Source organism: Stegodyphus dumicola, chromosome 5 (assembly GCF_044657685.1).
Source record: "Stegodyphus dumicola isolate Sdum_Otavi_A_Nest chromosome 5, ASM4465768v1".
Taxonomy (NCBI): Eukaryota; Metazoa; Arthropoda; class Arachnida; order Araneae; family Eresidae; genus Stegodyphus; species Stegodyphus dumicola.
Window position 1 is genome coordinate 167,160,035 of NC_140772.1, and position 15,293 is coordinate 167,175,327.

Here is a 15,293-nt window from a genome sequence, read left to right on the forward strand (position 1 = left end):
AGATTTTGTAAATTTTCGATTAGGTTTTACGCATGGATTTATTTTGTTATCACTGGTAACAAAAATTCAGTAAGCAGTTCAGTAAACGTTTAGAAACCTACAGAACAGGATTGCACTCAAAAACGATAGGTATAAACTTGAATTATAGTTGTACTCAATTGTTAGCCTCTCAATATAACGAAATATATTTTATACATATTAAACTAGAATAAATTCGTTGTTTTATTAAAAGCAAAACCTGCTCTTAAAGTGTAGATTGTGATTAAAGTGTAAAGTGTAGAGTATGATTGTATATGTAAAGCTCTTGAATTAAATATTTGGAGAAAGCTGCAACGGATTGGCGATGGTTCTCTGTGTTTAAATTCCACCCATACTTTTATTCCTTGATAACTAATTCTCAGAACACATATTCGTTTTCTCTGCACATCATCATTGTAGGTGCACTATACACACCACAGTTTTGTAGAGATTATATTTTTAGAATCATGAGCAATAGCTAGGAAAGGTTAAGCGACATGCCAGTGATCGAAGTAGCGTCTTGCGAGCTAAAGTGCGCAATTATCCTGTACGGAAGCTCATCAAGAAAAGGTGTTGGTTTAGTTTAGAAAAGTTTCAATTCTCAATATTTTGAGTTTAGATTCCGAATCAGCTAAGTAATCAGCGTTACGCAAGAGATGCGAAATGGCGATTTAGAAATGATGCAGTTCAGAAACTTTATTGCGATTTTTAGAATAGAGAGGGGGAATTAATGACTATTGCTAATTTAAATTATAATTTTGATTTACATATTTTTTATCATATATATATATATATGTGTGTGTGTGTGTATGCAGTATATACTGCTAGTCATTGTTTGCTAGTATTAATTATATCGCGATAAATTTGTTATTAATATAATGATTCCGTGAAACGCACAAACAGTTAAATTTTACGCAATTATTAATAAAGGGCTGGCAAGCTAAATATTTTGTTTTGTGAGGCGGAGAATGATATTCGCCTTATAACTACCAGATAAATGCAAAAGACTCCTAAAAACTGAACTTGCGTGGATCTCTGAGTACGACAAAAGATCAACAATAATTTGCTTGTGTAATGATATTTTAATGGGCACCACATAATAAATAAATACAATATAGTCATAAAATACCTTCACTGAAGATATTTTTCGACACACTGCATTCATCTTCAAATTATAAGTTTTGTAATGAACAATAGATAATATATCAAAATATCATTTTTATGGAAACGCGAAACATCGCTGCTGCAAAGAAGAATCAAGAATTTGTAATTCGTTCAAATAAGAATTAACAATTCTTGAAATAGTGCCAAATTTATAAAATTTTATAAAATTTCGTGCACCAAGCTTGCTTATTTATAAAAATTAGATCTAAATTTTAGATCTATCTGAAAAGTACTCTTTAAAGAGATATTACTATCTGAAATGTACGAAGAAAGTTAAATCAGTTACACAAGAGTGCTTAAATTTTAACTCATTCGTTTTTTAAAGATCAGCAGCTGTGGTTTTGCGTTTGTTCAATATCTATTTCATGTGAAAAAGTCAGAAAGAGTATAGATTACTTACACACATATCAGACATGGAAAATATTTGATGAACACAAAATGATAAGTAAGCATGGTTATGCTTTCCCTTAGCTACACGCTGGATATCAACACAAGTGAATAAACAAAAAATATACTGAATATTGTGCTCGGAAAAATGCAGAGTAGTTACTATCACTGAGAACAGGACTTAGTAATTCATGCAGATTTGAAGAAAAATTCTTAGACGGGAAATGCAAGACAGCACTTCACTTATATATCTACAAAATTGCTTTGAAAATTTATACAAAGTAAACTGAGATCCCGATTTTCGAATTCTCTCCGATTGTTTTACAAAATATCGTCCAGCATCTAGCCATACATTTATTATGAAGCACTGATATGTCTTAAGTACACCACAGAAATATTATGGAGACCATATAATCTACATTTTGCGAATTTTAAAATTCTTCTGTATGTACTCATGCTATTGAAAACATCGTATTATCTAATACAATAAATAACGAGAAAATAATTAAAATACTCTTCATAACCATTTATTATACAAATTTGAAATTAAAACAATTTTCATAATCAATACAAAACAATCTGCATAATCAATAATATAAAATACATTCATAATCGTTATAAAATTTACAAAGAATTCATATTCATGGAAGTCTCAAATCTGCTTGCTGCCTGCAGTTATAAAGGATGGCTTTTAATTCATTACTTCCAATTTTTTTTTCTATAAATATTCACGGATGCTATTAGAGCGATTAAACAAACATGTGTGTGCGTGTGTTTGAGTATATACATATATATATATATATATATAGACATAAAGAAAGAAATAAAGATAGGGTTCTATATTAAGTTCTTATGCATCATTCTAAGTTCCCACTGAAATAGTTTAAAGTTGCAAATGTACATTTCCTAACAAGAAAGAAAGAATGTTCTACTGGTCTAAAACGTCTTTAGCGCTTCTAGCGATTAACTGACAGAGCTAGAATTTATGTTTCGTGAACCAAGTCAGAAACTGAAACGTATTCAGTTACAAACTTTAACAGAACTCTCTATTTTAGATGGGAGTATTTACGATGTCCACATAATCGGAAAACGCATAAGATAAAAGAAAGGCAATAACGATGCAAATGTCTCCAAAATACTGATATATTAGAGATTTTATATTTTTAGAAACTTTTAAAAATGACTGAAATGAAGAGAGGAAAAAGAAATAATTGGATAATTTTTATTTATTTAACATTTTTATTAGCAGTAAGCATAAAATGCTGCCTAAATATTACATGGCGATAAATTCTTTCTTCTCTGTCTATAATGGTTTGCAGAATATAATCATATCCCAATTTGCTTTTTCGTCTGTTACCATCATATACGATGGAAAACGATGAAACAGCTTCGTTAAAATGGTTCTCCTGTAGAGTCAGGATATTGCATATATATAATTTGCCATTAAAACTATCAGAAAATCTTGTGTTTATGAAAATGAAATATTTCTCTCTATTTCCTTCAGAAATATTCTAATACCAATTGAGAGAATTAAATACTCCTCGCCTCTTAGTTTACATCGTTTTTCATCGTCATTGTACTATGTGCAAACCCAAGACCGTGCTAAATAGAAAATTTAATACAACTTGTAACTCAAATTTCTGCTTATTTTGTTTTGTTTTTAAAATATATTTGGTCGACAGAAGTGTTGCACGCTTTTTTAAATACTAGTGCTTAACCACTCTGCTACCAGTAGATCCCGTTTTACAACTCTGGAATACTGGAAACGGTTAAATTGGATGCATAAGGATTTACGTAAGAACCCTCAATATAATTAGAAGTATAATATACATAAAATCTGTGCCGTGTATAAAAACTCAGCATAACGATATGATTAATCGCATTGATGCTGTAGGATCTGTTTATATTAAACTACCATTAAAATATAACATTCACTTCCCTTCTTTATTTTGGAAGATCAAATGAAGAAATAAAAATAGTTAAATATACATAATGCAAGACAATTACAAAATTCCTGCTGCCTTCTGCAAGATAATATCTAAACATAATTCCTATTATCAGTGACAATAACTCTTAAAGATAAACGAAGCTCTCACCATTCACTCAAACTCATGAGTAGGATTTTTTTTATCAACAACACAAAATCAAAGTTTCAAAGAGATCGATATTGATGTTTGTTTTGAAAAAAAAACTTAATAGCCCATGATGCCAACACACATACATGCACACTTAACACAGTATATACGTAGTATATAAAATATCACGATTTAAACATTGGTCTAAATGGATGATACCCTCACGGTACCTCTACAAACATAATAGTAGTATCCTGCAGCAAAACCTGAATTGCTGTTCGGGAGAAATTTCTAGTTATTTGGCACAACTGCCTTATCAAGGTTAGTTTACCAGGTAAGGCTACTGATGAAATATCATGCAAAATCCATTATCATCTAGTTATAACGGCAGAATAATATCATATGCTAAGTAAAATGAAATATTATTATTATATACTAATGAATGTTGACTAATTTATGTACAAAAGTTTTCCTCAGATTTATTACAATTATGTACGAAATATCAATATTTACAAAAGAGGTAGAAAATTTGTCTGCAGTTTCAAGAATAATAACTTGTAGTATTCATCCAAAATCTCATTATCTATTACACTACTATAAATTGAGAAAGAAAGTTTTTATTTTTCATTTTATTCAATTTAATCAACTTTTATTAAGTATATTTCGTTACCATATTCATAAATAAGATTGAGAAAGATTATGAAATCTGTAAGTGACAGCAGAGGCTAATAACAAAATACTATTATACAATAGAAATGAATAAAGAACTAGATATCGTAGTTATTATTGTGGAGGTTTTGTTACTGCCGTTTATGAAAGAGCCGGTGAATCTTCTGCTTTGCTTAGCAGATGTCACTCTGAATCCCAAAATAATAAAAAAATATAGATGTTTAGGATGAATTGGTATCAAAATAGTGAAAGAGAATTTATTAACCTCCATGAAAGCAGTGTCCACCCCCAAAATTTTTTATTTTAAGGATACTAAAGAGCATTATTTAGATTCTTTCTATTGACTATTCTCTAAGAATTCTGTAACAGAAGAAGGACTACCACTGATTCGATACTGGAAAAAGATTAGCAACATATGTGAGTTTAATCTCGTTGTATAGAAAATAATGCATTACAGAAATATCTAATTCTGCAAAATAACTTAATAATATATATAACTGGTTGAAGTTTTCATTTTGCAATGTTTAAACATAGCGTGCTTACATTAATCTTTTTATTCTAAAAATATTTATGCGGATTTTCTTCAGAAATTAAAACCTATTTGTCATTTGGCTGAAAATGTTTTCTCTAAATGTGTTGTCGCTGTAGCATCAAGTAAAATAATTCTGCCTGCATGGCAGACGTAATTTTATTCTATGTTTTGAAGAATACAGGATATAAATTTGTAACAAAGAGTTTTTGACTGTAAAGAAATGTGTGTCAACAGGTATGTACAGAGGCTCAGAAGCGTGTACAGTGAAATGATGTGAGTAATATGGAAAGGTGTGTGAAAATATTTCACAAATCTGAATCTAATTTTAAAGAAAAATCGCAATTAACTGGAATTGCTGATGGAAGTCAGAGCCGTTTGGATGATATGAGTCTTAACGTCGCGTTAGTGAGTATTATTTTGAAGAGTCCATGCAACAAACAATTAATTACTCGATGCATTTATATAATTGCATATGTTCTGTGTTTTTAACAATGGCATTTAGATCTTACCAAGCATTACGTATATACTTCTAGGAAGAGGCAAATAAATTTTGCGCGTTATCAATTGTGAAGAAATTAAAATTGAAAAGATTGCTTTGATAAGTATATTACTATTTCAACTGACGCAGAAATCCATCCTAACTGTATATTATTCCTATCGTTGCACGAATTTCACATTTGGTAACAGTAGCATTAACCAGAAAACAGAAAAGGCGTGCATGGTCCCAAAAGCAATCAGTTTTACTTCAGGATATGGATGACTGATGGCTCCAATGCGATAGACTATGATTCAAGCCGAGGTTTCAGCTATTTTGGGTTTAGGATCCTCAGGATTGGGAAAATGGTCGCTGGGCGGTTTAGAGATGCAAGGCACCAGGAAGAGAATAAGACCACTGGCAGCGATCATGGAGCCTGACACGTAGAAACCTGGATCATAAGATCCCAGTCCATCGTACAGCCAACCTAAGAAATAAAGGAATCTTTGATTTTTTTCCCATGAAAAGGATTAATAGTCAAATAAGATACATACTTAACTGATTTTCAAACTGATGCTATAATAATTTACTCAATACATAAATCAATGTGTTGATAAAATTTTTGCGTAAAACAAAGTGTAATTTAAGTTTCAAATTGCTTAAGGAGCAAATCATACCGATAGATTTAAATTCACCAGTTTAAACGGACAAATAAAGATATCTAATCATGCAAAGGCAATTAACGCATTTTAATTAAGACAAATTCTGTCTGATATCTACATATAATATTAGGAATCGCACAATTATTTTTACTCCCAATTTTGTTGAGCCACAATCTGATCTGATACTGTCTGTTTGTTCTCAATACATGTGATCAATATATAAACGTAACTTTCATACCATTTTTTCTAATATTTTCAGAACTTCCAAAATAAATATTACATTTTATTAGCAGATACCACAGGCATTGAGAAAATAAGTAACTGCATAGGAAATTTAAAAACGCGAAGCCTAAAATTTGCGGAGAAAATCAAGTATCTTTTGTACGATTTAGATCAGGGATTCCCAACATTTTTTCCCATCGACCTCTTTTGAAAGAGCGGTTTTCTTCATCGAAACCCTTGCATTTTTTTTATAATATACAGTATGCAGCATAATCATAATGCAAATAATTTCTCCTAAATTACTTAAAGATAATGATTAGAAAGAATATGAACAAAAGTTTGGAAAAAAATGGTTTATGTGTTATCATGATTGTATTATTTTTATTATTATTGATTTTGCAATATAAACAAATTTTCAAACCAAAATCACAGACAGAATTGCATAAAAATTTAATTTCACTTTATATATCCAAGCAATTTTTTTTAATATTATGCACAAAATTTCTTAACTTGATCTTTAAATTACTTTGTTCAAATTATTCCAATTGTTTAATTTTTTTCCGTTGTAAATTATCAGTTTGACTAAAGCCTGCTTTCACTAGGTAAGAAAAGGGAAACGTCAGTAATACAGCACTAACAATTTTTATTTTTAGATTTTTCTCTCGAATGACCTTTTAAATGCCAAAATTCAATGTGCACATTTGTTTTGAATAGGAGTTGAGCTTCGACATCCTCCTTCAATGCATAAACTCTTCTTGCATTTAATCGCATTATCTATCAAGATCAAATGTATTGCAGTTAAGTGGTTCTTCTAGCTATACCGTAACATTCGAATTTTCACTGTCTTGGAATCGAACATTAAAAGCTTCTTTTAAATTTTGCAAAATGCTTCGCTATAATAATATATCTTCTGAGGAAGTTGGGCATATTTTATATTTTTTGGTATTGTTTTCTTGTGTTTCTGCGTTTTACTTTCTTATATTGCACTTTTTGCAAAAATATTTAAATATTCAAAAAAAAAGTATTATTCATTTTTAAAATATATTAAATAATTTTTACATATTTTTTCTTATATTTTATATGATTTTTTTCTTACTACATGATATAACTTTATATCAATAAAAAATTAATTATCAGTTTTAAAATAGTGCTAATTTTTTGTGATCACTGGAGTTTTTATTATGCCAGTCTATCCCCGAGCATATTCGGCTGTCGGCCCCTTGATTATCATGACCCCTTTTAAATTTCATCGACCCCCCTGGGGGTGAATACCGGCTGGAAGCCTCTGGTTTAGACAGACATCATAATTGACCTTTAATTTACTTTATAACGACTTCAAAACAATTCCTGAACTATTTATGGATAAATTTTTGCAACAGCACTTGGCAATTGAAAACTCTTCTGAAGCTCAGTTAAGCAGCACACTAAGTTTATCTCCTTATTTTAATTAAAGCCCATTTTGAACAACTGAATATTAAGCAATAATTGCATTGAAATAAAATTGATGAAATTGACCATTTGATCCTCTTTAGAAGAGCACTGATCTCTGAATAAAATGAAACGTATTACACTAAAGAAAAATATATAATTTCTTCATTTACCTGTTATAGGCGGACCCAGAAGACAAGAAACTCCCTCAAAGACCAGAAGTATGCCAAAAGCATTCGTTAGTTTATCTAAACCTAACAGATCTACGAGTATAACGGAAGTTAAGCTTACATATGCTCCTGCAAAGAAAAGAAACAGAGTAGTTTAGATCATGTTCTGAGGCTTTTCTGGTAACATTTTAAGAACAGAAATATTAATGAGATAATATATGTTTCCTTTTGTAGATTTTAATATCGATTATATTTCAAATTCAGCTGTAAAATGAATTTGAATTAGAAGAAGCTTACAATTTGGTTTGAGAATTTATACCTTAGCTTACGAAAATAGATTCCGATCACTGTATGTAATTTATTTATAGATTTATGACAGAAACTAGATAGAAAGTATTATAATTGCATGTATAAATTTTGCCACACACCCCCCCCTGTTGAAAGGAATTAGCCATGAAATTCTCCACTTTATGCGTACATCAAAAACATTTTAGGACTGGAAATTCTTGTAGCTATTTTATGATTTTCCAATTCAACAACCAGCAACCTTAAAAAATAACGCTGTAAACACTTATTTTAAATTCAGCAGAAATTCAACAGTAGCTTAGATTTTTCAGTAGGTGAAAACTGAAGTTAGAGAATGTGGATAGTATAAAAAAAGTAAAAATAAGCACAGATTGTTATTATCCTATTTAACTTACTGATTTTTATTATATTACAAGCGGTATAACAGCTTGTGGCAAAGTGTATGATACATTCTTTTAATAATGTTCGTTAATCAACATTGTTTTAATAATGTCTACAACAAAAACTCTGATATTTAAGATATTCTACTACCCCGTTTTTTCAACAACAAAAAGCCAAAATGAATGAATTGTCCTAAGTATTTGAATTCTTATTCCGGCCTCGCTTATCTGATGCACATATATTGCACATAAAGAAAAAACAGCTGTACATACTTAATATACGTAACTTATCGTATTCTATTGTATTAACTCTATTATATTCCATTACCTATTTATCTTACTATGTCTTGTTATATGTTACTGAATTCTACTATATAATATTATGTAAATAATTTTAAAACCAATTAATGCAAATATATAATCTACAGTGTTACCTGCTTGGCAGATGAATGATGGAAAACAACCGCATATACACTAATGTTTGCAAGAAATGCTACACCATGAAGGAATTATGGAAAATGAATGAAATTTATAATTTACAAGACAGAAAAACGAAACTAACATCGGAAATCAGTACTTTGTGTGTCCGTTATGATGAACGATGACAGCCTGTACACATCACACAGGTTCTGAACGTAAATCTGGGGAATGACATTTCATATGACTTCGACCTGACGCCGAAGTTCAGTTTTATCACCAGCTGTACGAGTGAGTCTTCGAACGATAAAATCCCAGACTTGCTCAATAGGCGACATATGCTGGAAATACGCAGGCCATGGAAGAAGTGAAATCTGTTGTGCCCTAAAGAAGACTTGTGTAGCCTGAGAAACATGTGCACGGGCATTATCCTGCTGAAATGCAGCGCCTGGAATGTGTCGAAGAATGGGGAGTACCTCTGTTTCCACAAATTTCTTTATATAGTGATCACTGTCGAGGTTGCCCGCAGTCTGCACTAGATGGGATCGACAATTATACCCTATAACTCCCCAAACCACGATGTCAGACGTTTGTGCGGTATGACGCTGGATAACACACTGTGGGAACAGACGTTCCTCTCTGTAACGTCTAACGCTACTCTTCTATCAGTGTACTCCATATTGTAGCTAGATTCATCGGAGAAAATAACTTGTCGCCACAGGGCACGTCTACTAAAGTCGGACGCATCCGTGATTCAGCGACAGGGAATTTCTATGTAGAAGAATCCTTGCACGTAGTTCATGCTCCAGCAGACGGCGACGAACCGTGGAGTTAAACAAAACACCTATAGCCGTGCTCCGACGCTGTATTAACACGTTGTACGATCTGCCACAACCATGCGGATGAAATGTCTGTCGTCTCATGCCATTGTACTGCTGCGGTGCCCCACTGCCAGTATTTCTCCATGTTTAATTCTCCTCTCATCACTGTCGTGGCACTACGCCGCATGCGGGCTGCGATTGCTCGATACGCAAGTCCACCCTCTCGCTAAGCGACGATGCGGCCTCGTTCGAACTAGGTTAGTTGTTTTTATGACATCCCGCGCTGTTTACGAGGCATACTGACCACTAATTAAATGTTCACCGCAGACAGAGGAAGATAAACAGATTCCACGCAACTTTACGGTCCTTTATATACATGGAACAAGCGGCTAGTTCTCATTCCATGCATGCGCAATCTTTTTGCTATTCTAATCATTTGTATATCTTACCTCACTTTACATTTCCTGTAAGTTTGGTTCAATTTGCATAATTCCTTCATGGTGTTACAATTTTCACAAATAATTAGTATATATAGTGCCCTAATATAATAAAAGAAGCCGAACATCGCTCACCTACTGCATACACATGTTCCTGCCCCCTCCCCTCCGCGGTGATAAAAACTTCCAGCCTATGGTAAACAGAGACGTCGCCGAGCTCCATCAACAGCTAGCACATAACATGTTTATTTGCAAGGGCAAACTTTAAAACAGGGAAATTTCAATTTGAAATTTCAAAAACGAATACAGGGTTCGTAACGTTTTCACTACAGTACACTACCATATTACCGGACTGTGCTATTGGCCCTTAATGCTGTCACTTTAAATGGGTTTGGATGAAAGTTTGGCATCTACGATACTACCGAAAACTTTCATATGTTTCTCAAGAGTTCGGTCCAAAAGCTTATGGATGTTACATAGCATAAATGCTTTAATTAGTTTACATAATTTCTCAACAAGATGGAAAACTAATGACTGCGTTTTAAATTTTTGAAGTAAAACAGGGCTTAGTATGCTATTAAACTAGGTTAAAGGAAGAGTTTTCTAATTAAGAATGAGATGATGTATCTAATGTAATGGAGCGAAGCAACAATATAGTAGTTTTTAAAAAAAGCACTAATGAACAAATTTAAATTAATAAACCAAAATTCTGGAATATATTACGTGCAAATTTCTTTAAACTTACTCAGTGCCTTTCCCGTTGCATAAGGAATAAATCTGATATGTTTCATTTAGAGCGTTTCTTAATGAATTTAAAACCTTATTTCAGTTATCGCTTCTGCATGACTAAAATTGCTGCCTCAAAAAAAAGTAGGCATTCTTTTTGATTCGCTTATCGCTTCATAAGGCCTTGATCAATTTAATTATGATCCCCTTCTCTATATAAGGAAATGATTAATTAAATATGTTGTAATTTTCGTTTGAGTGTATTACTCATATTATCTTAAGTAAACACAAGCATAATGATATCCAAGTATAATTTTAAAAAATATACATCTAATTTTGTAACATTATTTAAAGAATGTTTGGACATTATATTTTTTTATTTCCATTAATTTAATACGTTGAAGTAATCTAAATTTATTAAATTATACGCAACAAAAATTGCAAACTGTAAAAATAAAAATGCTCATCAGCGATTTTATTGCAACCATTGCAAAAGAAATTTGTGGTAGCATTTAACTATTAATAAGAATTGACATTTCCGAAGGTAAAGCATATTTCAATAGCATCACATTAAGGATTTCAGTAATATTGATGGTAAATAGTAGTTTAATTTACGAGATATTATTAATAAATCTTCTCTTATGGAAATGCAGTTATTGTTCAAGAAATAAGAAATATTAAGAAACATTATTTAACGTGTTATAACATTCAAAAAACGAAAATGTGTTTTTAAACATATTAAATACATAAGAATTTAAGCTAATAATATTAACACTCTTACCAGCTGTAGCTCCAAATGTCGCACAGTACGTTGCCATTAACGTGTAATTTAATGCGTAACAGCTTAAAGCTGTTGCTAGACCACATATAATTAAACTTGTATTGTAAATCCATAGTCTGTTGACGCAAGCTCTGTCCGATAAATATCCTAATGTAACTCTTCCTACTGTATTTGAGATGCCGATAATTGCCAAAAGAAAACTAGCATCCTCATTCGTGGCTATATGCATGTCTGCTACTCTGTCCTTTGTATAAACATAGGGTACATTGAATCCGATACTGGTTAAGAAATTCGAAACTGCAAACATCAGAAAAATAGGATCTCTGAGAAGTGAAAAGTCAGTCATTTCTATAAGAGCGTCACGGATTTCCTTTGGACAGCATCGGAAACTACGCTTTGTAGAGGATGCATCTAATGCATCTCCTGCTGGTACAGAGGAATACGAAATATTGGGATTGGATCGATATTTGGCTAGGCTCATGAGACTGCCACTGTAAAAGATATCTTTTCGGTACATTAGGCCTCCAGTGTGCGACTGAGAACAGGATGTCTCCAGCTGAGAAAGTTCTTTGTTAGTTTGTGCCAACGATGCGGAAGAACAGACAAAGCTCGATAATGGACTACCTTCCACTTTCCTGCGGAAAAACTCGGAAGGAAGCATCAGACTGTTTCGTACGGAATCCTCTTTTCTGTCAACAGAAATGCCATTAGATCGAAGAATAACATCTTTAAAACCATTTATTTTCCCTTCGGAAGGTGTCGGAGGGTTGGTACGGGAACCACTGTATACCTGCAAGTTCTTTGAAACACCATCTTCGACTTTGTTATGGCACACAAAACCATTAGTAAGCCTCGAATCATATGACACTGCGTCAGAAGGGCGCTTAATGGGAGACTCTTCGATGATCGCGGTGCCGTTGGCTTTGAACATCAAAGGAGTGGAAGGGCATGTACCATCATCAGTGAGAGATAGTCTCCCATTAGCAGTATGCCCATTGTAAATTTTCAGCTTTGGTAAATCCGGCTTTTTGACTCTGGGCGCTGGTTTCTTTCGAGTACAAGAGACGGCTTCTAATGGGCGAAAAAGTGCACCAAATACGGTGCAATTTAGTACCAGACCGGCAATGATAAGCATCGCCCCTTTCCATCCGTAAGTCTCTACCAAATATTCCGTCAGGGGAGCCAAAGCAAAAGTCCCCATACCCGATCCGCAGACGGCCACACCCGTCGCAAAGGCACGTTGTTTTTCGAAATAGCAGGTGACGCTCACAATGGAAGGAAGATACATGAGACCAAATCCTGCACCTGGAAATAAAATTTTACAAAATAAATGCAGTAATTCTTAAAAATTGACTACACCATAATTATTTCAATAAATAAATATTATTACATCCATATATTAAAGTTCCAGTAATCATTGGAAAAAGAAAGGAAATATTTATTTCAATATTTAACTTTCACTGTTTGCTATTTGGACTTTTCTTGACATTTTTTGACATTTTTTTTGACAAAAGGCATCGGGGTATTATTATTCAAGTGCTATTTCAGTTTCTTACTCTGAGTTTTCTTCTAAAGACGGAAGTGTATTTATTTGTCTTTTTAAATGTATATCTCTTTCGCATGCAATGAAAGCTAAAAAATTTAATCATATCACAAATATTGGTCTTCCACCATTTTATATATTACAAACAAACTTAACTTAGAATAATCATACACACAATACAGATATTATTTAAAAACACACGTTCTATTGAAATTCAGTGCAAGGAATTAAAAAATAAAAACATTTATAAAAAAATAAGTTTTAAAATACCTGTACAGAGTCCAATAGAAAAGAAAAGGAAAAGCACATTTGGAGCTAATGTGCTTAGCATTAGGCCTGCAGCTGCCAATATCGCTCCAGCTATTGTGACTGCACGGCAGCCATATTTATTAGTCAATCCACTGGCTACAGGTCCTGTAGAAAAAGGGAAAACGTAATTGCATTTAACATAATTTAATAGATGTTGTGCATGTAAATAAGGAAATAAACACGATACAACAAACTTGATAAGGAAAATTCTTTTATCCGCATGTTTCAGTGATTCTAAGAATAACTATGATTCTGCTCCACAAAAATGAAATACTGAATCTTTACAGGTAAACAGAAAATAATATATATATATATATACTAATATAATAATATATATATATATATGTATAAATATATATAATAATATTTATATATATAAATATATATAAAGGGACGATATTTCGACATTTTACCACCTTTAAAAATTTCAGAACGCTGGTTTAGCCCTTAAGTAACTGATTCTCTGAATAAAATATGAGAAAATAAATGGGTAGCTTAAATGCAAGGAGTACATATTATTTTTTGTCATAATTTAATATACGAACTTCAGAAATAATACAGAAGAATCATAATAAATAAAACAATCGCATGAGGGTTAATTCGCATTACCCATTCGCATTAGGGTTAATTTTTGAAAAATGTAGCCAGAATACTAAAATTCTTAAAATAGAATTACAGAAATACCTAGAACTCATGTCATAATTTACATGATTAGTAGACATTTTATGACACATTCAGTATGCGGATTGCTATCTGAATGCATACTACAGCAAACTGAATGTATTACACATTAAATATTTGTAATCAACTCGGGCAAGGTTGCAGCTCGCGAAAGAATAAAAATAATTAGTAAAAAATGACGACCCTCAACTTGTGTGTAAATATAGATTAGGTTAGGTTAACTGGGTAGGACAAAGCAATTCGAGGGCTTCCTTCCTAACATAAGGGTTAAATATGTGAGAGGACTTTCTAAGAAAAGTGTATCGCATCCACGTTATACACGGAAAAAATAACGAAAAATCCCACGCAGCTAGGTCCTTCGCCGGGATTTGAACTCAAACTACCAATGTTCAGCAACTTTATAGCTTAAACATAGATAACTAACATAGCGAGCAAAGGTCGATAACTAATAAGCAATAAGGAACACGACTGAAAAGAAACCAATTTATTTATAATTTAACTTTAAAATATAGCATACAAATTTATGAAATTTTAACTAGTATTTCACAATTAATTCCTCATCATTAAATTATTGGAAGGATTTATTTTTCTTGCATATCTGACATGAATCAAAAGTCTCTTTACTTCAAGTTGAGTATATTAGTTACTATACTAAAAATCTGTATTATATATATATATATCTTAGGATAACTAGTTTTCTCTTTCGAAAACAGACAATTAAATTTCAGGCACACGGTTTATTTTTAAGGGCAACTATTAAATTCCGATTACAATATATATCGAATATATAATTTAATTTGTTTAAGAGCTTTCATATTATGTATACATTCATGTATGTATATTAAAAATATACCGAATAATATAAAATTTTAAAAGAATTTAATTTAGTACATTTTTATTTGTAATCTAGTTTTTCTAGATTATATTTTTAGCTTTGCGTTATTCTCAAAAAACGTTCTTCGGTTCTGGATGGTTCTAGGAATTAGATCTGAATTTATTTCTAGTTATATTAATATGACAAAACGCTGCTTTTTCATTTAATATGTGTTGTTACTAAATTATATGCATAGTTTTGTTCCCTTTAATATAT

At 32.0% G+C, this 15,293-nt stretch overlaps 1 protein-coding gene across 1 annotated transcript in view; it reads right to left on the reverse strand.

The window, feature by feature from the left end:
- Window positions 1-1,080: 1,080 nt before the first annotated feature.
- Window positions 1,081-15,293, reverse strand: part of LOC118183485 (monocarboxylate transporter 9-like) — a 96,708-nt gene continuing 82,495 nt past the window's right edge. The window contains exons 3-6 of the mRNA XM_035353045.2: window positions 13,484-13,627; window positions 11,671-12,975; window positions 7,806-7,931; window positions 1,081-5,807 (exon numbers count right to left, since the gene is read on the reverse strand). Of these exons, the coding sequence (XP_035208936.1) occupies window positions 5,635-5,807; window positions 7,806-7,931; window positions 11,671-12,975; window positions 13,484-13,627 (1,748 nt within the window). The 3' untranslated portion in view covers window positions 1,081-5,634. The remainder of the gene's footprint in view (window positions 5,808-7,805; window positions 7,932-11,670; window positions 12,976-13,483; window positions 13,628-15,293) is intronic.